Source organism: Ciconia boyciana, chromosome 1 (genome assembly GCF_034638445.1).
Source record: "Ciconia boyciana chromosome 1, ASM3463844v1, whole genome shotgun sequence".
In the NCBI taxonomy this organism is placed as follows: domain Eukaryota; kingdom Metazoa; phylum Chordata; class Aves; order Ciconiiformes; family Ciconiidae; genus Ciconia; species Ciconia boyciana.
In genome coordinates, this window is record NC_132934.1 from 68,729,759 (window position 1) to 68,757,226 (window position 27,468).

Sequence of the window (27,468 nt, forward strand, 5' to 3'; positions counted from 1 at the left end):
TTTTTGATTTTGTCTGTCTTGCAGGAACATGCAGAACACCTGGCAATTATTTGAGGGGTTTATGATGAATCCCTGAAGGATCACTGAATGAGAGATCTCTCTCTCAATGAGAGATGTCTGGCATGGAGTTCTCTAGTGATTATTATAAGGATTGTCTGTTGGCTGCCAGTACTTGGCCTACACTTCATATGTCATCCTGTCATAACTGATAGTAATCCACAATTTTGTAAATTAAATGAAGTACTTTTTTTGGATGTATTTGCAGAAAAGGAGCAAAGCTGCGAAGAGTAACTCTAGTGTAATCAGGCTGCATATGCAATATATGTACTGATGTATGTAAACTTGAAGCTAACCGTGTGCTGTAGGCTGATAGGAGTTCATTTTACAACTGGAGGAGCGCAGGGGGCAGCCTTGCAGGGACTGCTGCTTAAATACGTGCATGGACAATTTAAGTTTATTGCCTCTAGGCTTTATGCTGGGATTTTTGCAAGGGAACTAGTCAGAGGCACAGGAACATTACTAGTTCTTGTGTACCTCCTACTTTGATCGTTATTAGTAAATCTTTGGAGTCATCTTGACACTTCTGCATGGTTTCCAACCAGCATATTGTTACAACTTTTCAGTATACTGAAAAGTGGATATGGCTAACTCTTCCCTTTTGCCAATAGCTTTGTGAAGTATATAGGATGAAGAATTTTAGTATGTTTTTGATTCTTTAAATTGATTTGCTTTTATCAGAATTGGTTAAGGGTTCACCCTAATGTTCTAGATGTGTACCTACTCATAAAAGGACTCTTACAGTCATGCAGAAATATGTGAAACAAAAAGAGCTACTGTTGCTCTTTTGATGCAATGAGTTAATAAATCTGTAAGGTAACCAGAATGGATTGTGGAGGAGGCTTTTTTCCTGTGGTATTGTCACCCCCTGAAAGGAGAATTGGATTTTCATAGTAAAATTAAACTGAGATGATTGGATGTACCTTCCCTCTCACTGACAAAGCAATCAATTCAGTACAAAATGAGAATTGACGTGATCTTCAAAACTTTTAATGAGGCATCTGAGCCACGTGACAAGATGGTCCAGCTGGTTAATAGCTCATCAAGAATTCAGTTCAGCTAACACTTCAATTCTGTAATAAGCTGTATGTAATAAACATAAGCTTTATTGTGAACTGGTATCAGATAGCAAACTTATCCATTTATCTTCCATGGATCAAATAGCAATTTTAAAGTTGAAAATAAATAAATGAGCTCTCTGTTCTAATACTGATTATTTTTGTATAGCCCAGCATTTTGATTACTATCCCTTATTTCAGCTTCTCAGGATGAATAAATTGAATAAAACTTTTAGCCATCTTTTTTTCCAGACTTCTGTGTAAGGAAACACAAATGCTGCCTAGAGCATCCCTAGAATAGAAATGACTGAATCCTAAACAGTTGCTTGCCATTCTTAGACCAGATTCCTGAGGACCTGAGAGATTCCAGAGTGGGTCATGTCTAAGCCACAGGTTTCATATCTATGGTTCAAAATTTTTCTCTTACTGGTTGTGTGCAGAGCAAAGGAAAATATATAATTGATTTGATAAAGTATGAGTATAGTTCTTAATTTACTCTGAAGCTGTGTGGTTTTCATGGCTGTATTCTGAAGAGTGCAAGTTTCTGAAAGGAAATTGTGGGATTAGGCAATGTACTGATTAGTCTTAATCATTGTTTTCTGCGGAAGTAGAATTTGGTTCAGTTCTTCAGTTTGGCCTACTTTGCCTGTGAATGTTTGTGCTGATGTGAGAGAGTGAGGAGAGGAGTAGTATAGACTTGTATTAATGTGTATATTCACACACAACACAGCTCTGGAAAACCAAGCTAGTAATCCAGTAGAGACTCACAGGTGGTACAATTTTGCTGATGTTTGATTTTCCTGGGAAAAGCGAGGTGCTTTACTGCCAGGTACGTCATATTCATGCTTCTTAAATTTTAAGTGGAAACCTAAAAATCTACACTGGCAAAATTCTTTGGAAGCCTGTCAGCCAGACAGACTATTCTAGCCCTTTTGGAGTTGTACAGGTTTTCTTCTCCCTCATTATCTTTTCAAGAGGGAATTGAGGTATAGCTGGCTGCCCCAGTCTCTAAGCAGCATGCTTGTGTCTGTCTGTCTCTGAGCACTGGGCATGAGCCCTCCATCTTGTATTGCACATGATATTAAAGTGCACTAGTGTAGCAGTGTAGTCATCTTTAGCATTGCTGAAAATAAAAATTCCCCACAGTGCTACTGTAACAAAAGATAAACTTTGTTATTGGGAGTCATACTTTAAGATTTCTTGTGACCTTACATAAAGAGGAAACATTCTGATCTACTGTTGCCCTGCAGAGAAACAAAAGTGTTTTCCCGGTGCTGTGTTCATGATGCACGTTGTATTTGCATGCTCCTTACACTTCTGATCCCACTTCTGCTATTTGTTCAATGTGAGGAAGTGGGTCAGAATGGCTTCATATCTCACCAAGTTAGTGAGCTCATCTCTGATGCAGTGTTCCGGACTTTTCTTTTTTTTTCCCCTCAGCATTTTTGTGTGTTCTAGTTATTCCTTACTGCCTGCTTCCTGTACAGCAATAACAATATTAGCAGTAGACTTGTTCTGAGTGTTCTTGTGAGTTGTGGGATCCTGGAAACTTGAGGATTTAGCCAACTTTCTTTTTTCTAGCTGAAGACCTGGAGGGACTGTGTAATTGTGACTAGTTACAGGTCAGTTGTGTTTAATGATGCTAAACTTGGTGCAAGCAAGCACAAACTTCAGTTCTGATGCCTTTTCTGTTATCAGGAGACTCTCAGTAAGGATATCTCTTCAAGCCTAGGTTAAGTCTGTGACATTGCTGCCACCAGGTGTCTTAGATGCTGCTACTACTACTGCTGGCACAGGTGCTACTATATATGTAAAAGTGGGAAGCGACCACATCAGAGGAATATAATTATTGGTGGTGTTCTCCCCCCTTCCCCTGTGGTGATAGCTTAATCAGAACTGACAAACAATCGCAGGATAAAATGTGGAGCGGTGCTAGTATCTTTCAGTCACACACATAGGCTTTAGTTGCAGATACTCCCCTGTCAATGTTAAGACAAAGTTGTATTTCTTATTTTCTGAAGCTTACTCAAGTATTGATTCTTTCAGGGTATGTATAATTGACTTCTTCAGACTAAATCCTGACTGATGAAGGCTTCTGTCTGTTACCCTTCTGTCTGATCATTGAGAGTTTCATTTCCCTCCTTGTTCTTCCTGCCATCAGTTTATTCAAGTATCATCTCTGTCAAGATAGGTATAATTTGTTTCTTTAATTCTAACCTTCGAGCAGCAGCAATAAACTTGCATACATTTGCTGTATCACTTACCTGTATCAATGATAAGAGAAAGACCGAGAAGCAATTTTATTTTTTGGTGTGTTTTTGACAAACTAACTGCATCTTCTAATTAATTTTGTGCTGTGCTACTATTGTGCATTGAAATGCCAGAAAAGAAAATACAGAAGAGAATGTACAGGTAGATGCTTTTCACCAGGAAGCTGTACAACTAATGTGAATAATCTCTCAAAATTTTCACTTAGATTGACTACTTGTGTACTTTCCTGAAACTTAAAGCATTTTTAATACCTTGTGTAAGAGGAAGCCTACAAAAAAATAGTTACACTTAATCAGGAACATTAAAAGCTATAATAAATAACTGTTTTAAGCCTACTCTTTTCCATTGTGTAAGTTATGTATATTATACTTTAGTGTTATCTTTCTCAAGGTTATTTGTGTACTCCATGAAGACACTCTGTAGCTTTTATAAAATGGATTCTTCATGTGGAGACTTGCCAAGCAGCAATGTGAAATTGTACTTTCAGTAAGTAAGTGTTAACTTGGCATTGCATTTCGTTCCACTGCCCATCCTCAGGAACTTTGTCTTCCATCTTCAAACTAAGATGAGGAGGAAAGGGACTGAAAAGTTTTGGGCCCCTCGCTACAAGAGAGACATTGAGGTGCTGGAGTGTGTCCAGAGAAGGGCAACAAAGCTGGTGAAGGGTCTAGAGCACAAGTCCTATGAGGAGCAGCTGAGGGAGCTGGGGTTGTTAAGCTTGGAGAAAAGGAGGCTCAGGGGAGACCTTATTGCTTTCCACAACTACCTGAAAGGAGGTTGTAGAGGGATGGGTGTGGATCTCTTCTCCCAAGTAATAAGCAGTTGGACAAGAGGGAGTGGCCTCAACTTGTGCCAGGGGAGGTTTAGATTGGATATTAGGAACAATTTCTTCACTGAAAGGGTTGTCAAGCACTGGAACAGGCTGCCCAGGGAAGTGGTTGAGTCACCATCCCTGGAGGTATTTAAAAGATGTGTAGACGTGGTGCTTAGGGATGTGGTTTAGTGGTGGACTTGGCAGCTCTGGATTAACGGTTGGACTTCATGATCTAAAAGGTCCTTTCCAACCAAAATGATTCTATGATTCTAAGTACCAGTTATCAGCATCTGGAATGCAGGAATACTGAGATCCTCAGATTAACTTACTATTTCTTCTGTATTGATATGATTACCTGCTTTTCTTCCATTGCAAGTCATTGTTCTGGGACTCTGCAGCCTAATGCGAAGAAGAGGGTGTGTGTTATGTTCTTCCCTTCCCCCAAACCATGTGACGTTATGCAGCTGCAGAGATTGATCTTGATTTCTGAACTCCCTAAGTGTGGATAAGGAAGCAACACTGAAGTAACAAGCAAGCAAACCCTTTCTTTCTAAAAACTTTCTAGAAGTCTTTGCAGAGCTGTTTCTGGGAACCTATGACCTCGGAGGGATAGTTAAGGAGTTTCAAGGTTGGGAGATACCTAGCCTTCTGAAAGCAAAAGAGGATTTGGGGCATTGCAGCTTTATGGCAAGGAAGCCTGACGCTCTCTGTCGTCCCCCCCTGCCTTTGGCGAGTAGCTTTTTGGTTTGGTCTTTCTCCTTTTTGTTTTTTTAAGCTTATCTTTTGGCTAATGTATGTATTTTTGGGGGGAGAAATAATACTTAATTTATCTAAAGAACAAATAGTGCGTAGCAAGGCAGTCTGTTTTAATAGATTACTCCATACGTGTGTGGAGTGCAGCCTGGGAGCATTGACAGCTATGTTCTGGCAACTCTTAATCTAGTGACTTCTCATGTACTACTTTGGGGTATCCTAATCTGGCACTCGTTGTCCTCAGTAGCTGCAGTTTTAATGTATTGCTTTTTCTAAACTCTTTTAACTGAGCAGCAGGCAATCTTGGCAGCTGATAATCTTCCCCAGTGTGCTGAGAGCCCTGAAATTATCAAGTGCAAATTTTGGAATAAAACCCTACAATCTTGTGTGGAGACTGTAGAGACTTGCCTGTGAAAGGCTGGACTATTGGAAGGTAGGAGAGCTGTAGCAAGAAGCATGCATGAAGCAGGAGTTGTCTGAAGACCGAATGTCTTCCATTAGCTGTGCAAACCTGATTCCTAACTCTGTGGTTAGCTAAAGGTTTATGTAAGTCTGCAAACGTTATATTACATGATTAAGCTCTCAGGCAGGGTGCTTAAATGCTCTGAGCATTTGAGAAACGCTGTTGTCAAATGAAAAACCCTTGCATGCATACTTTTGGAACAGCAGCTGTTCAGCTCCGTTTAATCAGTTTCTTGTGTTCAGTGGTTTGTAGAAAGGTATATTGGTGGAAGGGTCTGTGCAGATCCTTGATAAATTTTCATGTCTGTTGCTGTACAGGGATGCGTTTTGAACACTCTCTTCCGCCTCCCTTTTTTCTCTCTACCTAGTCTTTTAACACTGGGAAGTCTGAAGTGGTTTGTGTGTTGACACAGAAAAGTAGATGCAGTTCTTGTGCAATGAGACTTCCATTTCTAGGTACCCACTGTGTAATGCTGGATGATTTTTAAGCTTAGTGGATTCTTTGTTGATGTTTTGTTAATCTAGCTCAATGGTCACTGTGCTTATTTTTCCTCTTAACTGCTAGATTTTTTCAGGATGAGAACACTGCAGCCGACAAAGCCTGAGTTCCATTAACAGTACTGAATATCAGAGCACGGTCTTGCTAGCTTCTCCTCTGATGACCCCTCATTAACCTTCCCTAAAAGGCTTGCAGAGCCTTTCTCATATGCTGCAGAAATGCACACAGAAGAACATTTGTCTCTTCTGTATACTACTTCTTCCTCTGAATAATAGGCTGGGAGCAGCAGTGTCTTCCCCTCAATTTTTCAGGCATTTGGAAAGCTTGGTAAAATGGTGCTTGGTGTAACCTCAGCACAGATAGATAGTTTACCTTGGTTGTGATTCAGACTGTCTACAATTCAACAGTGCTTCAAAGTCTGTCATGGCTGTACATTTTCAGATCACACCACTTGAAGACAGTTCATTGCTACTAATTTTTCTAATGTGCTTTCTAGTGTACCTCTTTGGATAAAAGCTACATAGTGTTGTTCTAGTGTAGTTTAAAAAAACCAAAACAACAACCCACTAACTGTCCCTGGAATATAGCTACGTAGAATTTCTGGATCTAGTGGAGGATATGCAAAAAGCTAGTAAAACCTGTCTGTCGTAGAGCTAGTGAAGTGTCCAGTCTTTCTCTGTTTCCTCTTTATTGATTATCTCCCTAATATTGTAGAAGAGGGAACAGCTCTCCAAGTTGTGTAGCAGCTTGCACACTGACCTTAAAAAAAAAAAAAAAAAAAAAATCCAGTTTGAAGTTGACCTCTACCACCTGTGAGTCTACTTATTTGTAGAAGATGGAGATCATGGGAAGATTTCTGGGTCAGGTTTGTTCTGTTGTGCATAAAGGTTCCCTGGCACTTTGGCTATGTTAATTGTACTTGATATTAAGAAACAGAAAATCTCCTTTGAGGATGCATAGCATGAGTTAGCAGATCTGGTTCCTTCCATGTAGAGTATTTGTCTTGTTATCCACTTGCTTGGTATCCTGTAGCATGAGTTTGAGGGTGAAGTGCAGTGTGTCTCTTCTGCATAACTGTGTCCATTTAATGCCAGCTGAATTGTCCTAGTATTTAGCTCAGGCCATTTGGTGTTAGTAAAACTAGACAGTAGAGGTGAGACCCTTAGCTGAGCTCAGTCTGAATGAAGAGCAGACTCAAATGGCCTGAGCAGAGTACGATGCCTTGCTAAGGCGGCTCTCTGCTGCTTCAGGTGTCTGAGCCAGGCTCTGCAACTGCTTGTGGTGGTGTGATGTGCTTTGCAGATATGTGATTTCTTGTCACGATGTTAATAGGTCAGAATTCAGAAGGACTGTGGAAAGTTAGAAAGGAAAATGTATTAGAAATTACTCAGTAGGCTCAACAGCTATGTGAGCGACCCAGTTGAAATTTAAGATTAATTTAGGTGCCAGAAATGTATTTTCTTTCCTCGTTAAGGATGCTGCATAGATATTAAGCCTTGGCTGAAAAAAATAACCAAAGGAGTATAGACATTTTTTGCTGACAAGCTTTGTTTTTTATGGTTTACTACAATAGCTAACCTTGGGGGTGGGTGGTTGTTTTGGATTTGGGTTGGGTTTTTTTGCATTTATATAAAGGCACCTAGGTGCAGGGACAGAAAGAGGGTAGTAACAGTTCTGTGTAATTCATGCTCCTGTAAATTAAGTACATTAGTGAAAGAGTAAGCCTATACCTGGTTTACCATGAATGAGCAAGATCCCTGTTTTACATTGGATAATGTAAACACCTCTGATAGCTCTTTCCTGACCAAAAGAAATTGGAGGGGAAGTACATGGATAAATGGAAACAGCCAAGAAAAGCTTATTGAATCATTCTGAGCTGAACAATTGTTTCACTTGCTGCCTGTCTCTGTTCAGGCCCCTTGCACTGCAGAACTGCAGGTCACGTGCTGGGAAGCCTTGCTGTTTGTCCTGGCTTGTCAAAACAATTTAATGTAGGTGGAAAGGAATGAATGAAATGGATGGAGTGGGCTTGATGCATCTGTTTCAGTTTGTTCGAAGGGCAGCCCAAGTCCGCCAGGGAAGCTATCAGTTCAGGAAGAACAATGCTGGCCATTTTATAGGATAGTTAAATCCATTTTAGGAAGGAAGCTCTCCTACAGTTTGACAGCTTTGTATATTTTTAAATATTTGGGCTATTTCTGCTCAGCACGTGCTAACTGAGATACAAGAATGTGATTTGTTAGCTTCTAGACTTAGGACTTTGTCTTGTCTGCCTAAGTTTGCTTCATTATGGTAGAAGAAGACTGAAGGAGGAGAGAGGGTGTCCATTTTTTAATTTTATTAGTAGGAATTCCAAAACAAATTGGTCTTTGAAGGATAGGGTATCAAGCCGTATATTATTAACTGTTCTTAAAGTGGTGGTTTCTTTATAAAATTGTTCAAGTTTCCCAGGCTTATGGAAAAGCATCTTATGTGTCTTGCTATTTTGTTTAGTTTCTGGCTGTTTGATTTAAAAGTAAAAATAAAATAAAAATAAAAGAAAACATTAAATTTGTTTAATCAGTCTTATACTTTGTGATACTGGAATGTTAAGTTGCGAAACCTCTATTTTTGCTTCCAGATGAAAACAGCAAACATATGCTGAAATGATCCATTTATATACCTATTTAGACTGTGAGTTACAGGAAAAAGGCTGCAGGGGATAGATCTGCTTATTTGATTTACCCTTGAGGTAATTTAATCAAATGGAGTGCTTATTTAGAATGATATGCCACAAACTTTTTGCTGCCTCTTTAGAGGTGGAGATAGAGCTGAGGGTCTTGCATTCCTGCAGACTCGTGCTCAAAGGCCACAGTGGAATCTGAGTATTGCCCCAAGTAGCTGCCTTGCTGGAAAGACACATCTGGGCTTTTCAGTCTCTTGGAGTATACACTTACAACTGAGGATTGTGAAAGCTGTCCCCTTCCCAAATTCTTGAAAAATGCTCTTTTAAATTCTTATTAAGTGATGATGGCTTCTTTCTCTCTACTACAGCTCTGCTGTACAGCAACTTTGTGTGTGGTTTGCGTGTGATACCAAGATGTTCTCATTCCCCTGCCTTCCCCCAAGTATTCATACCTAACGTGGCTGGTAACACCATTTCTTAGTCTCCCAAATTACATATGGTGCTCTATTTTCCTGCTTATCTCAATATTTTAGTAGCTGCAGCTGCTTAAATTGCATCTTTGTGCAAGAAAGAGCATAAAGTTGTCATATTTGCCCATACTAACAGCTCAAAGGATGCCAAAAAGTAGTATTTGGGATGGGCTTTGTTCTAGTCCATCTCTACACGGTCTGGGAGATCTTACTGTCTAATATGTTTTAAGGTTCTGGTGTATGGAATACTCAAGTTTTGAAAGTGTACTTGTAATTTTTAAATTGCATGTTAGCCTGTAGGGTAACTATTTGCTGGTTGCATTAGAATGTAGTTTGTACAAGTATAACCAGTCGTGTAGACAGATTAATTTTGTTGGTAAAATTGTACACAAGATCTAATATTTTCTTGAATGCTAGGGTTTTGGGTTTTTTAAAGTATATTCACCCTTTTCTGTTACCTAGCATTAGTGTTCCTTTAGGGAAAGAGTATAAATATAACTGTTATGGATGAGTATATGGGTTGTGTATCCAAGGAAATTAGGGTAGTTAAAGGTAGTATGCATCGCTAGTCTTATGAAACAAGTGGCCTCTCTGTCTTTTTCTTACAGCTCTGTTTAATGTTCACTTTTGCTGCTGCAGTATGCTACTGAAGGGTGCGATGTTTCCTTGGTTGCAAAAACATAGCTGTCTTCCCTGGGTGAAATTTGTTGGCCTGTGTGTGTGTCCAGACTTGTCCCAGATCATTAGGGCACTGTGACTTTCAAAGAAGTGTTGAATTACTTAGTATACTGTCACTGTCTTGGTGGGTTTTGTTTTTTTTTTTTTTTTTATGGCAGCACTGAAGTGTTGAGTGTCTGTTTCAAACATCAGGGATACGTTTGCAGGAACACGATGCTACCATTGATGTGACCAGCAAGAGAAATGAGTCAAAGTGTGCATGCCCGTTAAGAGTCTGTTCATTGATAAGAGTGATTAGCACTTGTTAGTTTCTATTTCGGGCTAGTAGTACTGTGGTAGGGAAAACTGAATAAGGCCCTTAAAGGAGATTAGGTTTACACAGATTAAGATGAGAATTTAATGTGAAGTGTAGTCTAAAACTGGTTAGTAGTGTTTGTGGTAGATACCTTGTTAGAATGCATAAAATAAAGGAAATTTAATCCAAATGTATATCTAAAATCTAGGTTTTGGACAAAAATGTATCAGGTGTTAATATTACATAGCAAATTTAAAAGTGATATAAAAATAATTGATGCAGCCTTTTTTTTATAATTACCATATATAATAATTGGATTTACAGCTATACACTAGTTTTAAAATGTGGATTATATGGATCAAGTGCAGAGGCTGGGAAGACTCTGTTTTATTTTACTGTAAGAATTATTATGTTACTGTGATTTTGTATTGCTTGAAGCATTGAGTGTTTCTTAGAAGCGTGTGTGTATGCTCTGTTGACTGATGTACCTATTGCAGCTTTTCTGTATCACAGCTGTTTGTAGCAGTCAAGATTAACTGGTTTTGAACAGAGCTTGTGCTGCTGTGTTTATTGTAATGAAAGGAAAGCTATTAGATGGGTAAGATAGCTCAAATGGAAGTGTTACTTCCATATTTAAAAAAAACAAAACAAAACACCTAAGCAGACATGAATACTTAACATGTTTGCAGAAACACTCCGCAAACATTTATATTGAAATTTGTTTGTGCAAGTATGCTTATGAAGGAGTGAGAAGAGGTGGTAGTGCTAATTTCTGCAGAGTGCAGTAGTTGCAGGATTGAATACTTTTGATGTCTGTAGACTAAATTTGCGAGGTTTAGGAATTTAGCGTCTTCCTAAGAACTGTAAAAGTATGTGTGTGATTGACATTCATAGGCACTGATAAGATACTGATCCCTGAGGTAATTTCAAACCTGTTTTCAAACTTTCACCTGGAATACTTTTAGACTTCTGAAAATTGGAGCTTCATCTGGAAATTAAGTTTGTCCATGCCCAAAGATATTCTGTGAACCTCTTAAAGTTAATAATGTAAGTGAATATAGGATGGTTTAGATAGTAGCATGGCTGAATGATATTGAGAAAACACATTACCTGTAAGCAAAGGAAGAAGAATTACTGCTTGGAGGACAATAGGAGGTTGTGAGCAGTACAAGTAAACCCTGCATGTTTTTACTACCTCCTTTTAATTGAAAAGGAAATATGGAATGAAGTGACTTGAAATTATTACTCAGATTTGACAAAGAGGTCACTGGTTATTCCTAAGTAACTGTTAGAAACAATGATTCTAAAATTCTGGGCTTTAAGTATATCCCGAAATGATTTTTTTTTTTTAAATACAAACTGCATATGGGTCCAATTTATGTCAGTCAGTCAATCTGGTGTGACCAGTGCATTGGTAAGCTGACAACACTGAATGACACAAGGAGACTGTTTTCTGTTGAGATGTGCAGCTTATTCTGGTAATAGCTTCTCAGAGTCTTGACGATATCTGATAGACAGTTGTTGGTAGATAATACAACAGTATTGTCCAGGAATGCTTTTTCATGATCTGTCTCTGGCCAAAAGATTGCTTTCTGTCTCGTGTGTTATGTTTTTGTTTTCCTTGATGTGAGGTTACAGGAAACTTGCTCAATCATGAGGTCATGCTTTTAATCTAGAAAATCCAACTCATTTGCTTGTTCTTTTACAGTTTTAAGTACGTACTATATGTTAGGTTTGATGCTCTACCCCCTATATGGAGGGTTAATCCCATCTGTTACCAGTGGTCTGGATATTGTACGCATAGGAATAACTAAAGATTATTGTTATGTACAACTTGAGAGATACTTTAAATGTTCCAATCTTGTTTACTCTTGACCATTTGAATATTTGAGGGCATTATGTCCCCCTTCCACCTCAAGTCAGGCGATGACTAAATTTATTAGAGTAGGGGAGGAGGAAACAGGAAGAGGAGATAATCTACAGACTTAGAATTCTTACCTCTGAGAGCAATCAGATTGTAAAGAAAAATATATGATAAAAAAGACTGTAATAAAATGTCTTCTAAATAGAGTATTTGAGGGCAATTGCAAACAAAATGGCATTTAAGACTACTGATTCTTACTTGTTCACTGACTGTACCCAAGTGTTTTTCAAGTTGCTGCTTCTCTGAGTAAGAAATAAAGCAAAGCTTTCTGACATACCTTTTCTTTTTCATTAGGATCGGAAGCTGTCCAAGTCAGAGCGACAAAGGTTTAAAGAGGAAGCTGGGATGCTGAAAGGGCTTCAGCATCCCAATATTGTCAGGTTCTATGATTCCTGGGAGTCTACAGTCAAAGGAAAAAAGTGTATTGTTCTTGTGACGGAACTCATGACATCTGGAACATTGAAAACGTAAGTAAATTAATGCATGTCAAAGCATATAAGAATCATTAGCACAAAATCAGAGCATTAGAAATAGATCATGTTTCAGAATAGATAAGAACAGAGCCCTTTTGCTGAGGGCTAAACATCTGTAGGGAAATTCTTGTTTAAGAGGAGCCTTACTAGCACTGGAGGGTATTGTAGAACATTCTTTAAGTTAGCAAGCTTGTCATATTCTTCCTTGTGATGTCCTAGGAAGCACATGCAGAAAACGTTCAGATTTTGAGAGCTCAGGAAGGCAATGCTCTATTTTCACTTCTCAGAATTTTTCATTTTTTCATTTTCCTCTCCAGCTGCCTTCCATTCAGCATGAGCTGGTTTGTAAAGTTCAAAGCACAAATTAATTCACCTCTTCTGGGAGGTTTTGACTGTACAGTACAAATAATATGTAAAAAGAAAAAAAAAAAACCATCACCTATTTGTTTAGCTGAAACTTCATGAAGTAGTACCTAACAGAAATCTGAAAATATGCAGATGCCTGCAATTTCAACCTGTGAAGTAGTTGAGTGAAACTAAGTCTATTTTTAAGCCAAAGTTAAAGTATACACCAGCAAATCAAACTGCCGTGAAGGCCCTGTAATGTTATGTGGAGCCTAGGGGAAGTTACAGTGAAATCACGCCTTTGCCTTGCACTGTAGAAACTTGCAGAGCTGTGAGCTTGTTCACAACCATCCAGTCACCATTAATCTACTGGAAATAAAACTGCCAGCATTTGAAATTCAGGGATTGTGGGTCGCTGTCTTAATTCAGTGCCCATTTAAGTCTTGGAGAGGCATTCAAATCCTAAATGTGTAAGCAGGCTGTAGAAGCTGGAAACAATTTGCAATCTGTTTGGTTAAAATAGCCTGTGAATGTCTTGTGTTTTTACGATGCTTATTGATAGCCACAAATGGACATACTTAAAGAAGGAAAAAATGGCTCTCTGGGAGTCTGGACTGCAATTACAGGGAAGTGTTTGTCTCTTGAAATAGTACTGGAGGGCTAAAGATACTGCAACTTTCTTTTTAGCTGTATGTTCAGGGAAGACTTTTCTGAGGTTAAGGTATTTCAGATGAAATAATAGACCTGTTGCTTCATGTGCTGTTTTTACAGTAGTAATAAAGTAAAGGTTTTATAGCTCTGTATAGATGCCTTTCAGTTACCTAATTTTATGCTGGAATATGTAGTGTTAGATTTAATTTTTTTCTCCCTTTCTTACTCCTTTCTCCTCTTCACAGATTTTAATGTTTGGATTGGCTTGTTATGTGGTGGCATAAGCAAGATGATAAAGTAATAATAATTATAATAAATTACTAATAATAGTAACAATTATAAAGTAGGGTGTTGGTAGGAAGAAATACCTCAGATTTGCTGGCTGTAGGATTATGTTGTACTCTTAAGTATGAAGGTCTTTATTTTATGCAGAAAGAACTAATAGGCTCTTTAATTGGAGATCTTTTAAACTGTAGACTTCTGGGTGGGTTTTTTCCCAGTATTGTATAGTTTGTGTTATAATTGTGATTTAGTTTATTCTTGTCCACTTCACTTGAGACTTGACAGGTAAACTATATGGGAATGTTCTGATGTGCCAAATTTAATATCATTAAGTATTTCATGTACCTGTGTCACATTCCTAGATTTACACTGCACACTTGTGTTTGCTTATGATATTTAGCTGAGTGTTACTTCCATATCTTTTTTCAGTGTGTTTACATTACCTGTGTTTAATACAAGTGATACCTTCCTGATTTTGAGACTTGAGACATAGACATTGTTATCACTTGATGTAAAAAAAGTGAATGAACAGAAGAAAAGTGTGGTGATATCTTAAAGTAAATTTTCCTCATGTTTTTTTCTCATTTGTATACATTTAGATATATATACACATAAATAATGTTAAAATATTGTGGGCTTATTCTTTTCAAATGCTGCCTGGGCAAATTTCTAATTTTGCATGAAGCAGAGTCCCTGAACTGCATACCAATGGAAAAGTTTTATAACTCAATTGTTGTAAATAATAAAACTGCTTTCTGATATTGTATGTTATCATGGCATTAAAATATTGCAGAAAAAATGGAGTTGTCTAATTTAAAAATGGTTTCCTTCATTAATAGTATAATTAAGACTTAATCTGACCTAGTTCTCAGCCACTAGTTTTGTCTAAGGCCGTTGTAGTGTGTGTTCCTGGTCCACTTTAAATGAATGTGTCAGCTCTCTGGTAGGACATGTACCTTCATAACTACCTCTGCTAACTTAGCAGGGTTTCCTATAGCTCATCGAGCTGAGATGCTATAGATTAGCAGCCTTCCTGCTTAAAAACAAACAAACAGAACTAAATCAACCTTGAGACAGAAATCCAAACTCTACTTCCTGTTTCTCTCTATTCATTGAAGCTAACTATTAAGAAAGCCTCATATTCTCATCTTTGCTTGTATTCTGTGCAAAGATCCAATATCTATCTTTTTAAAATTGACTACTACCCCGTAAAGTAGACAAGAATGACATTGATTAAGCAGGAACAAGTTCAGTGGCGGGCCACCGAGATGGTCAGGTGCTGGAGTACCTGCTATGTGAAGGAGGGTCTAAGGGAACTGGACTTGGTCATCCTGAAGAAGAGGATCCTTTGGGGGAGACCTAACAGCAGCCTTCCAGGGCGTATGAGGGAGTCAGTCAGGCTCTTCACAGTGGTGCATGGTGGGAAGATTAGAGACAACAGGCATAAACTGAAACAAAAGAGGTTCAGACTGATTATAAGGAGAAGCTATTTCAGTGGTGATAGTCAGGCAGTGGAACAGGTTGCCCCAAGATGTTGGCAAGGCTCCGTCCTTGGAGATACTAGAAGCCTGTCTGGATACAGTCCAGAGTAACCATGTCTGACTTCATGGCTGACCCTACCTTGAGCAGAAACTTAGACTAGAAATCTCTTGAGGTCTCTTCAAGCCTGAGTTGTCCTATGATAGTAGGAAAATTGAAACCATACTGCCTAGTAGGGTTCTCTGTGTATTTTTATGTATTTATACATGCTTCCATTTTAAAATGGTTTCTGCCTTAAGTGGCATGTGACTTAGTTCATGACAGCGTTATGGAAAAATGACAGCAACACTGCGGGATGCTGGGTGGTGGTTGGACCCAGGTCCTTTAACAGTGAGAAGCTGGCAGTAGACTAGCATATTTGAAACCAAGAATGTAATTAGGGATTCCAGATGCTGAACTGAAGTGCCCCTACCATGTGATCTTTGGAACAGGCTCAAGGGAGATGAATGAGGGTTGTGTCAATAGCAAGAATTCAAGTGGTAGCTTGATGTGATCCAGAACCTCTTTCAGTTTGTCTCTTTCCTTGGCTTGGCTTTTTCCCTGCCTGTCTTTACATTCTGTTTTGAGACTTGATTTCCTTCTGGAACTGGATCCCGATGGCTTTTACAGATCTGCTTTCACAGCAGGATTACTGGTAGCAGCTTGATTTTCCAGATCTTCTTTTGAACTGGAGAAATTAAAGTAAAAGGGATTAATACACTGCATTTTTATGTTGGCATTGATTCAGGTGATTTCCTCAAAACTTTTTCTCCTGATTAAGTGGATATGTAGAAGAGACTGAACACTACCACGGAATAATTGAACATGACTTGGTTTTATTTTAAGATTGTAGTTGCTAGACTCTATGCTCGTCACATAATTTACTACCAGTCTTGCAGTAGTGTGATAACTGGTCTTTAACTGATACTTTGACAGAGTAATATTGGCTCAATAAGAGTAAAATCCTTGCTGTATACAGCATGCTAGTTCCTTTCTCTAAATGTATTTCAGCCGATACTTTTTCACAAGGAAGAAAACAACAGCTCTTCACTTCAAATTGTTTTACCCAAAGAGGGTTTGTGAGAATACACTGCTGGAAAGCACTTGAATACTGTTATTCATCAATAGGTTATTCATCTTGTGGCATTGCTAATCTGTTGAAGTTAAGGAGTAGAATAAGATCATAGTCTTAGGTCATAAGCATTGGAAAATATTTTTGGTATGAAATTTGATTCTTCTGACATGGGATTTTCAAAAGCGGCAATGCTAGAACAATTAAGGTTGGGTCACATTCTACCTGCAAAGGCATACTAACTTTAGGTATGAACTCTTCAGCTATTTGGCAGACCCTTTTTGAAGATTTCCCTGCCCTGTCCATATCTGTCCATACTTTTGAAGTAGTGAGTAGTACCAATCAGACTTGGGTCATAGAAACCCATCCTGCACCAGGGAAGTGATCTCTAAGAATTTCTAGTTTTCTCGACAACTAAACAAGTAAATTTGGAGCAGGTTTAAAGTGTAACCTAGAATCCTTTGCCAGAGTGCTTGGACTAATATTGATAACTAAGGTATAATGACTTCAGAGCCCTTGCACAGTTTGTAACAGCTCTGTACTTGGTTGTTATTAGCGTTTTGGCTCTAGTGCCACACCTTCCCCCCAGTTATATTTAATCAACAAAAAGGTTATAACTATTTAAGCAGTTTCAGGATAAAAGGTAGGGAAGAAAAAAAACCTCTTAAATGAATAGATAAAGAATTGCTGTAATGCATAAGCTTTTAACTCTTTGTCAAGGAAGCAGTGCCTTGAAATTTAGCAAGCTAGCTGCCTAATTACCATAGGGTGACTTTGTATGCAAATGAATTATTAGCTATAGATTAAGCATTTCACATTTATCTTTCAGCACTGTAAGTCCCCTGGCTAGAAGAAAGGGGGTAGAAATTCTGAATAGAGCAGCTTAAGTTTTAGGAGGGGAAATCATCTTCAGCTCCTCTGAAGTCTTGAAATGCCCAAGTAGATTTTAAAATAGAAGGTGAAGCTGAAATTTGTGCATCTCTTTAATTACTGCTTTCTTACTTCAGAACAGCAAATGATACAGCATAATCTACTACTTGTTAGCAGAACCTGTTTAACCTACTGTTACTTTTTTCATTAGGTATTTGAAAAGATTTAAAGTGATGAAAATTAAAGTACTGCGAAGCTGGTGCCGTCAGATACTGAAAGGCTTACAATTTCTACACACGCGCACTCCTCCTATTATTCATAGAGACTTAAAATGTGACAACATCTTCATTACTGGCCCCACTGGATCAGTCAAGATTGGAGACCTCGGTCTGGCAACACTGAAACGAGCTTCTTTTGCCAAAAGTGTGATAGGTAAGCCTTTCCTGTTTTGGAGGCTGGTAAGCCAGTCTACCTGTTTGGAAACTTCAGTCTTTTAAGAGCTTTCCTTAAAAATATGGTTTCAAAGGTACATGGTCAAAGCCTGAAGATGTGTAGGCTTTGTTTCTTGGCTGTTGAGGTCATTCTGTGTTCCTGATGAGATTACATGTTGAAGTTTTGGTTGTGCTTTTGATATTTGTATGTTAACATTAGGTATTTTGGAATATAGATTTCATTGCCCTGCCCAACAGTTTAGTGCAACATTGTTGATAAAACCACTCTTGGCTACATATAAATCTCAGCTTTAATATGATGCTTCAAGAAATGTACAAAAGCATTTTGGTCACCAAACAACATTTTGATATTTAGTCTAGCATTAATTTATACAGCCAATTTTTTTTTATTGTCACCAGGGGTTAATATTAAATCTCTTACACTTTGAGTAATTGGAAACTAAGGTATAGCAAAGAAAGGCAATATATGTATTTTATATCACAGTCAGAGTGTGGTATAATGCCTTACTTGGGGAGTCGATAGAATGTGGATTTATGTAAGTTAGGAGGATGCATTGGGGAAGTATCGCCTTTATACTTGCCCTGTTCTTATGTATCCGCTAATAAACCTTTTCAGAAATTGGTTTGATGGAACTAGTATAGTCTTTCTTGTGAATTCTTTAAAGAATTGGTTTTATCAGCTTTGTTTATATAGTTGGGTGAATAGACCGCAGGGAATGAAGTTGCTCTCACTCTCAGTATTTAGAGCTTGCTAAAATGCAGTATTACTCAACAGTCCTGTACTAGATTCCTAGATGGCATCAGTGTTGTATACCTGTAAATTGTCTTGCAAGCTGTTGCTGAAATATTTCCTGCTTCTTAACCAGGTCAAAGTATTAATAGGAAAGAAAAGTATACGGTGTGAAAACAATATATTTTCTTAAGCGTACTTGTCCTCAAATTTATCACTGGAAAATTACCACTTCGTATCTAGCTATCTGTTAATGGCTGGCCTTTGGATAAATGACTGCAATTACATCAATTTTTTTTTTGTTTAGCATGGTGAAAACAAGCAACATGGCTATAGAATGATCTGTGAACTGTTTTGAATCTGGTGTCTGCAGGAAATAATTCTGTGCTTAAATTTTACAAAAAGCAAACTTGCACCTCTGGCTTAAAGTAAATCTGATCATACAATGCAGTCCCTTTGCTTACAGAGGGGATGCTGTGATGCTTCACTGGGCAATAATTTTCTGCACACTATTTAAATGGGACTTGTTGAATCTCACGCTCTATGCCTGTAACTCAATCTCTCTGTATTTCTGAGTATTTTTGACTGTAGGATGTCCCTCACTAATGCCTGTATCTGCAGTAGGCCTATAAATATACTGCAGGTGGGAAGGTAAGTATATGAAGAAAAGGGCTCTGGTGAGTGGCCTTTGCAGAAAATTACTTTTTATCCTTTTTTTTCATGAAGGTTTATGTTTGTAACAGAGTTTTTCATTGCAAGGCCTTTCCCGAACCATTATACTTCAAAATGTAGATGGAGAGCATCAGGTCAGAGACTAGCTGTGGGCTCTTACCAATACTACTTCTTTTGCAGCAGAGGGCAGTCAGGTAATTTTTGAAATAAGGTTTAATGTGCCTCCTTTCTTACAGGGAGAAAAGGTAAGTGTTGTAACTCTCCTTAGTATTTGGTTTGCAGCCTATGGCTAGTCTACAGTTTTCCCCTCTTCTTATCCCCTCCCCTCCATCTGACTGCAGCCTGATCCAGTCTGTTTTGATACTTATATTAACTAACATGCATAAAACAGGAATTGCATCAGTCCTTTCATGCCATTCTTATTCCATAAAGGCCTTGCAATGGAAGACTCACAAAGTATGTTGATGCAACAGAGTGACTAAGGGTTTCCTCCCTCTTCTTTTTGCCTCCACTTTCTCTTGTCTCACAGGTCTGCCCATCCGCTTCCTCCTGCGGTGAGTAACGCCAGCAGCCTCTGCTCGCTTTGAGACATTTAGAGTCTGAATCGTTCTTTTAATTTAAGGTACCCCAGAGTTCATGGCCCCCGAGATGTATGAGGAGAAATATGATGAATCCGTTGATGTATATGCTTTTGGGATGTGTATGCTAGAGATGGCCACGTCTGAGTATCCTTATTCCGAGTGCCAAAATGCTGCGCAGATCTACCGTCGAGTGACCAGTGTAAGTCCCTCCCCAGTACTGATTCTAAAGCTACTACTGCTAGCAGGAAAGGAGTACAGCTGGGTAGCATGGTACTATGCAAATGTGCATGGGGAAAAAGAGAAGCTGACAAGAGGTTTTTGGGGGATGGGTGGAAAGGTATAGGATGGTTCAACTTGCCAGTCAGTCAGAAGCCTGTAAAACATGTGAATGGAAATAAAACTTTGCATGTGTTCATACTCTTCTTTCAGCATAGAAGAAGGTATTGCATAGGATTTAAAAAAAACCACACACACACAACCCCAAACAAACAATATCAGAATAATAGCAGATTATTTTCTAAGCCACTGGGGGGGATGGTGGAAGCATTTCAGTCTTGAAGATTAGCTGGTAACTTTGTTCTCTGAAATAAAGCTGGATCACAAATTCAGAGTATTTTGGCTTAGCTGCCTGCCAAGGCAAATCATAAATTGTTACCCAGAGTGATTTTAAGTTGTTTACTGAATTCCAGATGGCCCTTAGCTACTGTGTGTCGAGTGCACTTCTAATAATTATGCAGTAGAAATACTTGATAAATAGCAGGAAAGGTATTCCACCCCTGAAAAGTGCTGGTAAGTGTAGTGGTGGAAGCATTGCGAGTGAAACCAAGTAAGGCTGAGAAGGCAGGCAAGAGATTTGAGTTTGCCCATCTGACTGGATTAAGTGGAACCTGCAGACCTTGAACGTAGGAAGCAGAACTGTAGTGCTAGAAATGTTCAGAACGGTTGTGGCTAGATTTACTTTGTGATCTCTAAAACAGCGTCATGAAGACTACGTCGGTGCAGTAAAACAAATGGCACACATTCAACCTTCTGATCTAAGCATTCAGAACGAATAGTGAGGTGGCCACTTGGGGAAGTAAAAACTTGCATTGGATTTCTCTGAATACCTGTGCGGATGTTCAGAGGAAGGAAAAAAACGTAACCTCTTTCTCCGATCTGTAGACAAACGGATTCCTGTTAATCTTTCTGTGTATTATCTTGGAGAAATTGAGGATTTAATAAATGACTTGCTTACCTTTGGAAAAATAAAATGCTGTCTTATTCCTGATGCCTCACACTATAAAAGGCAGATATAACTACTGACTTACGGATGTGGAAGGAAGGATCTTCATGTCAGAAGTAATGAATTCTGAAGGAAGGCTTGGTGAAATAAAACTGTCCCTTGTTTGAAGAGTATTGGAGAGGCACAGAAGGAAGAAGAAAGAAGGGATAAATGGCCATTTTGTTTTTAGAACAGATGTTAGAGTAAGTTTATATGTATATACACAGTCTTTTTTTTTTTTTGCATGTTGGTGGACTTACCTGTAATTTTCTAAATAGAGAGGAAAAACAAGGGTAAAGTCTAGCCTTTGCTCTGCTTACAGCATAATCTGATCTGCAAGCTATTTGGGTCAGTGAAAGAAAACTAAGTATCTTACCAGAACAGTCTTAGTGGTACCTTTTGATATGCTTATGTATGTGTCTTGGCCAGAGCCAAAGAAGCATGACTTCGGTATGGGATGGGCACTTTTTCTGAGAACAGATACCTGATGTAACTGCCCTGTCCATTCCTTAAAAAGTGCTAGGAACTGGGCTGCTGTGAGAATAATCAGCTTTTGCCACAATCTTAGGCATGGAGGTCCCCAGGTCTTAAAGAGCTGTCTTTTCCCTGGTCTGTGAAGTACTCAGCAATTGGAAAGCCTTGTGTAGGGGCTTGTAGCAGACAAACTTATCTAGAGACTTACCACGGTTCAGCTTACCACTTGTTTATTGTGCTTGATGCTTCTTTCTCCCCATTGTTTTTGGTTGACTGTTGAACTCCTAAGTGTATGAGAAACACTGGTAACTTTTCAGTCTGTCCAACACTACCTTCTACTCTGCTGCTGATGGCTCACAGACTGAATTTAAAAGTTGATTTTTTTTTTCCCTGATGTTTCATCTACTGGTTGAGAGCTCAAAATGTACTTTGATATGAAATCAAGGAAATCTTTGTTTTCTTTCAGAAGGAGCAAAGGACAGGAAGGTAAATAAAATGAAATGTACATTTATCTGCTGCTAGGCAGAGAATGAAAGGCTGTGTGCTTTGGTATGTTTGGGTTTATTTCATTGTAGTTGCAAAGCAGTTTGTTTAAAACAAACAAACAAACAAAAACGCAAAACCAACCACAAACAAAACTTGAATAACTTTCAAGGAAGGCTTTCAATGAAGAAAAGACAATACTGTCTGGAAATAAAGCACAAACCTGGCTTAACTGATAATGGAGAATTCAGTGCTTCTTCTATAATGTGGAAAGGAGAACCATGTCATGAAAGTGAAATAAAATACTTTTGTGTTATTTTTACCACTCTGCGAAAGCTCTGTGGACCAATGTGAAAGGGAGCCATGTAGTTTTCAGCCCTTGTCCTTTGCTCCCTGTTAAAGAAAATAAGATTTTCTTTCATTTCGAAGGAGACTTTAGAAGTTTAGACAAGGTCTGCAATTGTGGGTGAGGGGTGAACCAGTTGAGAAATTCAGTACTTAAAAGGGCAGTGTGTGAACCATCAAAACCAGAGTGGAGTCAGAAAACTTCATGTGTAGGTGACTCCAACAGTACTTAACCAACACATTTCCTTTTAATGTATGTTGGAAGGTGAACATGGTTTGTGAAAGATGCTTAACATTTCCATTTCAACCCCTTAGTTTGCTACTTTTCTAGGCATGTTTAGGAGTATTTTGAGGTAGCAGCTGTAGTCCTGCTGTGCTTTAAATGAAAGGATTATTTTATCTAGATGCACACACAGAGACCACAGGGAAAGACAATAATAATGGTCTGCTATTGACAGTCATGAAAGATCATGCCATGTGGGAGCTTAAAAACCACTGAAACCCCAAAGGCAATATGATCAAAATGTGCAGCCACTCGGTGCAAGCGATACATATTTAAATTAATTGATCTCCCTCACCCCCTTTGCAGTAAATATTAGGCTTAGTAAAAAGCAGAGTTACTCTGTTAGCTTAAATCCTTGCTATTGCTTAGCACGGAAGCCTGTAGAAGGTGTCTTAATGCCCTGGCTGTCCTCTCAGGACTGGACTTGGTACTACCAGCTTACATTCTCTTCTCCCATTTTGGCTGTGCGTTGGTATCTCTTCTAGGATGGCCTTCAGCTGCATTGCATTTTGACCTTACAGCTTTTGTAATAAGGATTGCTCTAGCTGATGCCCAGATACTGCAGTGTTGGGTTAGGGCATTTGCCAGGATTGCTCAGAGTACTTGGTTGTGTGTTCTTCTACTTCTGTTCAGGGTCTTCCCTCATGGTTAGAAGCAGCTTTCTGATTAAATAATAGTTAGGTAAGCAAAGATCTAGATATCAGATCTAAAGGCTGAACTTCCTCCTAGAGAGGAGACATTTTTTGGCCCAGGCAGTTATTGTTGCTTCACCTCTTGGATAATAGCACTGCTGCATGAGTCTGCTGTTTGCAAGATGCTTGTCTATATTGTCTACATTGTCTCACTGGGAAGTTCCTGTTTTTCCTTAAAGCAGTGCTGGGGTAAAGTTCCCAAATTTTCCATGGCCCAAGACACAGAATTGCAATTAAATTGGTTTTCTGGCTCACTTTAACTAGAAGAATTCTTCTTTCAGTAGAAGAATCTGGGTAAATGCCTGGCTTAAAAAAACAACTGTCTTACAATTTGTAGGGCTCAAGGTGTTACGCTAAACTTTGTTTTACAATTCTGGTAAGGAAGTCGGCAGGAGTTAGACACAGGGTATTGACCTCTGTTTGTACTTGCACGCTCTAGCATGCTCAGTCCAGACTCTTTCACTAGCAGTTTCTTTAGAATGGGAAATTCTGAATTTAGAATGGGAAGATCTGCGTGCCTTGTCACTCAAGCATAAAAGAGCCTAGCGTTCCTCTTTGTTTTCATTAAATCATAATGTTGCAATTTTTTTCTCAAAAAACCCTGTTTTCTTCATTGAAGCTATCCTCTGCTGTTCTTTGGAAATGGTTCCAAATAAATTAGTAGTTATTACTTAAAGAAATTGCAACTCCTGGGATATTTACCTTATTGGGCAGGGGGGGGAAATCTCCTCTGATGTTTAAAGAGTATGTCTCTTCAGCTGGGACTGAATGCATCCAGTGGGCACTTTACTGCCTACTTGGCCTCGGAAAAAAATGTGTAAGCCTGCAGTTAATTGAAAATAACTTGCACTATTAAGGTAGTCTTGCCTGCTCCTGTGATTCTGTTTTTTTTCTCCTCTGCCCTCTTGTGCAGACACAACTGTCTGTGTGATACTAGATTAGGGGATGGGTCATCCCCCCAATCCCCCCCCTCTTTTTTTTGTGCAATTCTGCACCATATCAAAGCAATACAGGCAGTTCCAATACAAAATGTAATCAAGATATTTAATTGTTACATACTCGCTTGCACAAAAAAAGGAGTGTAATATCTTGGTAAAATTCAGGAAGGTTTCCCTGTCTGACTTTGTTCCTCTCTGGAGACTGGTATTCTTTTTTTGACCTGTTCCATGTGTATTTCAATTAAAAAAATTGTCACAGGAGATATTCTAAATGGACTACATGTGCATTTAAATGAAAACAGAGATATTTATAGAACAGACATCTTAAGTATGATTTCTTAATTTAGTCTGTTTGGGAAGCAATGCAGTCAGTGAAGGCATAACTAACTGCAGTAGTTTCAGCTGCTTTGCCTCAGCCTCTGGTGAGACCAATGTAACCCTTGCAGTTGCCTCAAAAGCTAGCTTTGTTTTTTCTTGCTCATGTTGCAGTTACCACTCACAGATGTAGTATAGACCTTGATTACTTCTACACTATATTTTGTTCAAGCTTTCTTATTGCAGCGCAGAAATAATTTTTATAAGTGTGTAGAGGTACTGATTACTCAATCTCTAAGACTTGGATGTCCCAAGTCTTAAATTTTCTACGTGATTGACTAGTAAAAAGACAATTAATGGGTTTATTATGCAGATTTGTCTCATTCTTGCATATCTACCACTAACATAAAAATCCAAACATGTTCATTGCAAAAAAGTTAATAAGACCATCCTCGGTTTCAAATGCACTAATCGGCTGAGTGTGAGCAGAAAACTCCCTTTTCTTTCACCCCCTCCCATTATATAAACTTACCGTTTAAGTTCTCTTGATGGACTTGTGCTCTATACTTAATTTTCTCCACGCTTACTTTGACAAAGTGAAGTTTTGCACTTGTCCTTGCTTTCACCAAAAGTCCAGTCTCTTCTCTGTAAACAAATGTCTGCCTTCTGAGCTGGCCTTAAGATGAGAAGGGGAAAAAAAAAAAAAGGCATTTTGACTTTAAAAAAAAAAAAAGTTCTGTACTGAAATGTTCCATAGAGTGGGCACAACATTGTTCTTCTGTGTTCTACAGAGCTTAAAAAAAGGCCCGAGGGAACAAGGTACATAATGAGTAACCTGACCAGGCAGTGTCCAGCTGGTTTAAAAATCCTTAATTTCCCTAACTGGTGGGAACTGAAGCTCACTGGTTAGAGTGAAGGTCATTCTCTTGACTGGAAACCAGGCAGTTACAAAGCGCTGCAGTTTGGTCAATTGAGATGAAATTAATCTCTTCTTTAGTGTCTTAAATGTTAGGCATCATAATTGTCTAGACTAGTCAACTACTTCATTTGCAATGGGCAAAGTATCCAACCTTTTTTTTTTTTCTTCTCTTCCCTCTTCTTCCTGTGGGGTCCTAGGCAGCAAATAAAAGTGCTTAACCTTTAGACTTACGTTTAATTTTACTTGCAGTGCTTAATGTTGATAAATGTCCTCTTTTGCTTTCTGGAAGCAATATGCAACTTTTTTTAGGCATACATAAAGCTCTGTTTCTTTACCTTGAATAACTTGGTGTCTTGGCCTGATTCAGATAGATACAGAGACACCCCTCCTATCAAGCTTTCAAGTATAAAAAGCATTGGAAAAAAATAAATGGAAAAGTAGGGGGAGGTAACCCTCAAACAGAGCAGGTAGTCTTTTGTTAAAGCAGATACTGAAAGACCATGAACCTTCAACCAAGCACAGGAAACATTAATTGGGCAAACTCTTGTAATTGTATTCATTGAAAGAAGAAACTTCAGGCATTTAAGTATCACATGGAAAAAAATTGCACATCAGATGCAATTCTGCTGCATCATACTGAATGGACTAAAGAATACTTAAACTTCTACTACTTTCCTCTCGTAGCTGTTCAACTCAGTTGCAAGCATTTTGCTGGAACGTCTTTAAGGGTGAAGAATCTGGGTGGCAGTTCAGTCACTGACTCATCAGTTCAGAAATGTGTAGCCTTAAAAATGGAAGATGGGAATTCAGGGTTTTGAAGCATTAATATCTTAAGAAGCTGTTCAATTAGAAGTCCTCTTTAAGAAATGACAATGATCTAAGTAAGGAAAAGCAGGGGTCAGCTTGAACACTGATATATAACATGCTAGATGGTTTGCACAGCTAGGGCAGATGATATCTGAAGTTGGAAGGAAAAAGCCTCATTCAACTGAACTCACTTTTATGAGTTGATGTTAGAGGCGTTTGTCCTATTCAGCATCAAAACCTTCTAGATGACAGCTAAAAGTGTTTTGTTGATATTGATGTTGTAAAACAAACTTGGTTTGAAGCAAAAGGAGATCTTTCTTGTTTATGTTGTTCACTGTTGAGCCTGGAATGTGTCTCTTAGCAATTTTGAATTGGACCTGATTTTAAAATGATCAGAAATTAAAAGGGGGGCAAGGGCAGGGCATGAGTTTCAGTTGAGTTGCATAAAATCAAGATCTAATATATTTTTTTTTTCAATCTGAAATCCTAAAATTTGGTTGTATTGCAGAGTTTCCAAATGTGTTTTTAGAAACCTAAGTAAGTTCATAGAATACTGAGTAAACAATGTATGATTATAAAGTTTCATCATCTGTTAAGGATCAGGCCTCTTAAAACTGTGATGCTAATATTTAATATCCTGTCCTGTACTAACATCTATTTAGCTCTTACATTAACCGAGGTTAATTTAATTTAACAAGAGATGGGAAGTTGGCTCTTAGGAACAGGGAGGTGGTAAGTGTTTTTAAAATGCCTAGCTTTGCAGTGTGATGAGAACCATTAATGAATCACTGAAGCATTACTGTGGGGAGACTGATTGCTCAATGTTATTTGTCAGTATAGTGCCACTAGTCAAAAATACTGACATTAAGAATCCATGGGCTACTATTTCTTGTCTTGCCAACTGTAGTGCTATAGTTGCACAGGGGTAGGAATGGGATAAGTCCAGGAAAGTGTTAGTCTTGTGGAAGCTCACAGGGGTGTTTAGTAAAAAATAAGTTATTTTGAGATTATTTTGTGATTCATAGGCGAGAACTCCACCAAAGTTTTACATAAACCCTTTATAGTTACCTCCAGGTTACTCAGAGCTGTTCCCAGAGCAGGCAGTGACATGGGGGTGTGTATGCCTATTGGAATGCTTTTGCTTGTTCCTGTATTAGAAGAGTGAAAGTTACTAAAGTTGAATGTGATTTTGCAGATGCAGTTTATTCCCCAAAACAGAGAGAAAAATGAGGCTAAAAAGTATATGTAAGAAACCCACTGCTTATTGTGCATAATGTTTTTACACTAAAGGGGGAAAAAAAGCTGTTGCTTTGCTGTCTAGTGAAGGTATTTAAAAGCTTCCTCACACTGTGAGCCTGT

The 27,468-nt window shown here is 38.5% G+C and overlaps 1 protein-coding gene across 4 annotated transcripts in view; it reads left to right on the forward strand.

Annotated features, from left to right (window-relative positions):
- WNK1 (WNK lysine deficient protein kinase 1) overlaps positions 1–27,468 on the forward strand; it is a 108,680-nt gene that overhangs the window by 23,719 nt on the left and 57,493 nt on the right. For all 4 annotated transcript variants that reach the window (XM_072873032.1, XM_072873039.1, XM_072873047.1 and 1 more), the window contains exons 2-4: positions 12,241–12,413; positions 17,369–17,589; positions 19,634–19,791. In XM_072873032.1, coding sequence (XP_072729133.1) covers positions 12,241–12,413; positions 17,369–17,589; positions 19,634–19,791 — 552 coding nt within the window. The remainder of the gene's footprint in view (positions 1–12,240; positions 12,414–17,368; positions 17,590–19,633; positions 19,792–27,468) is intronic.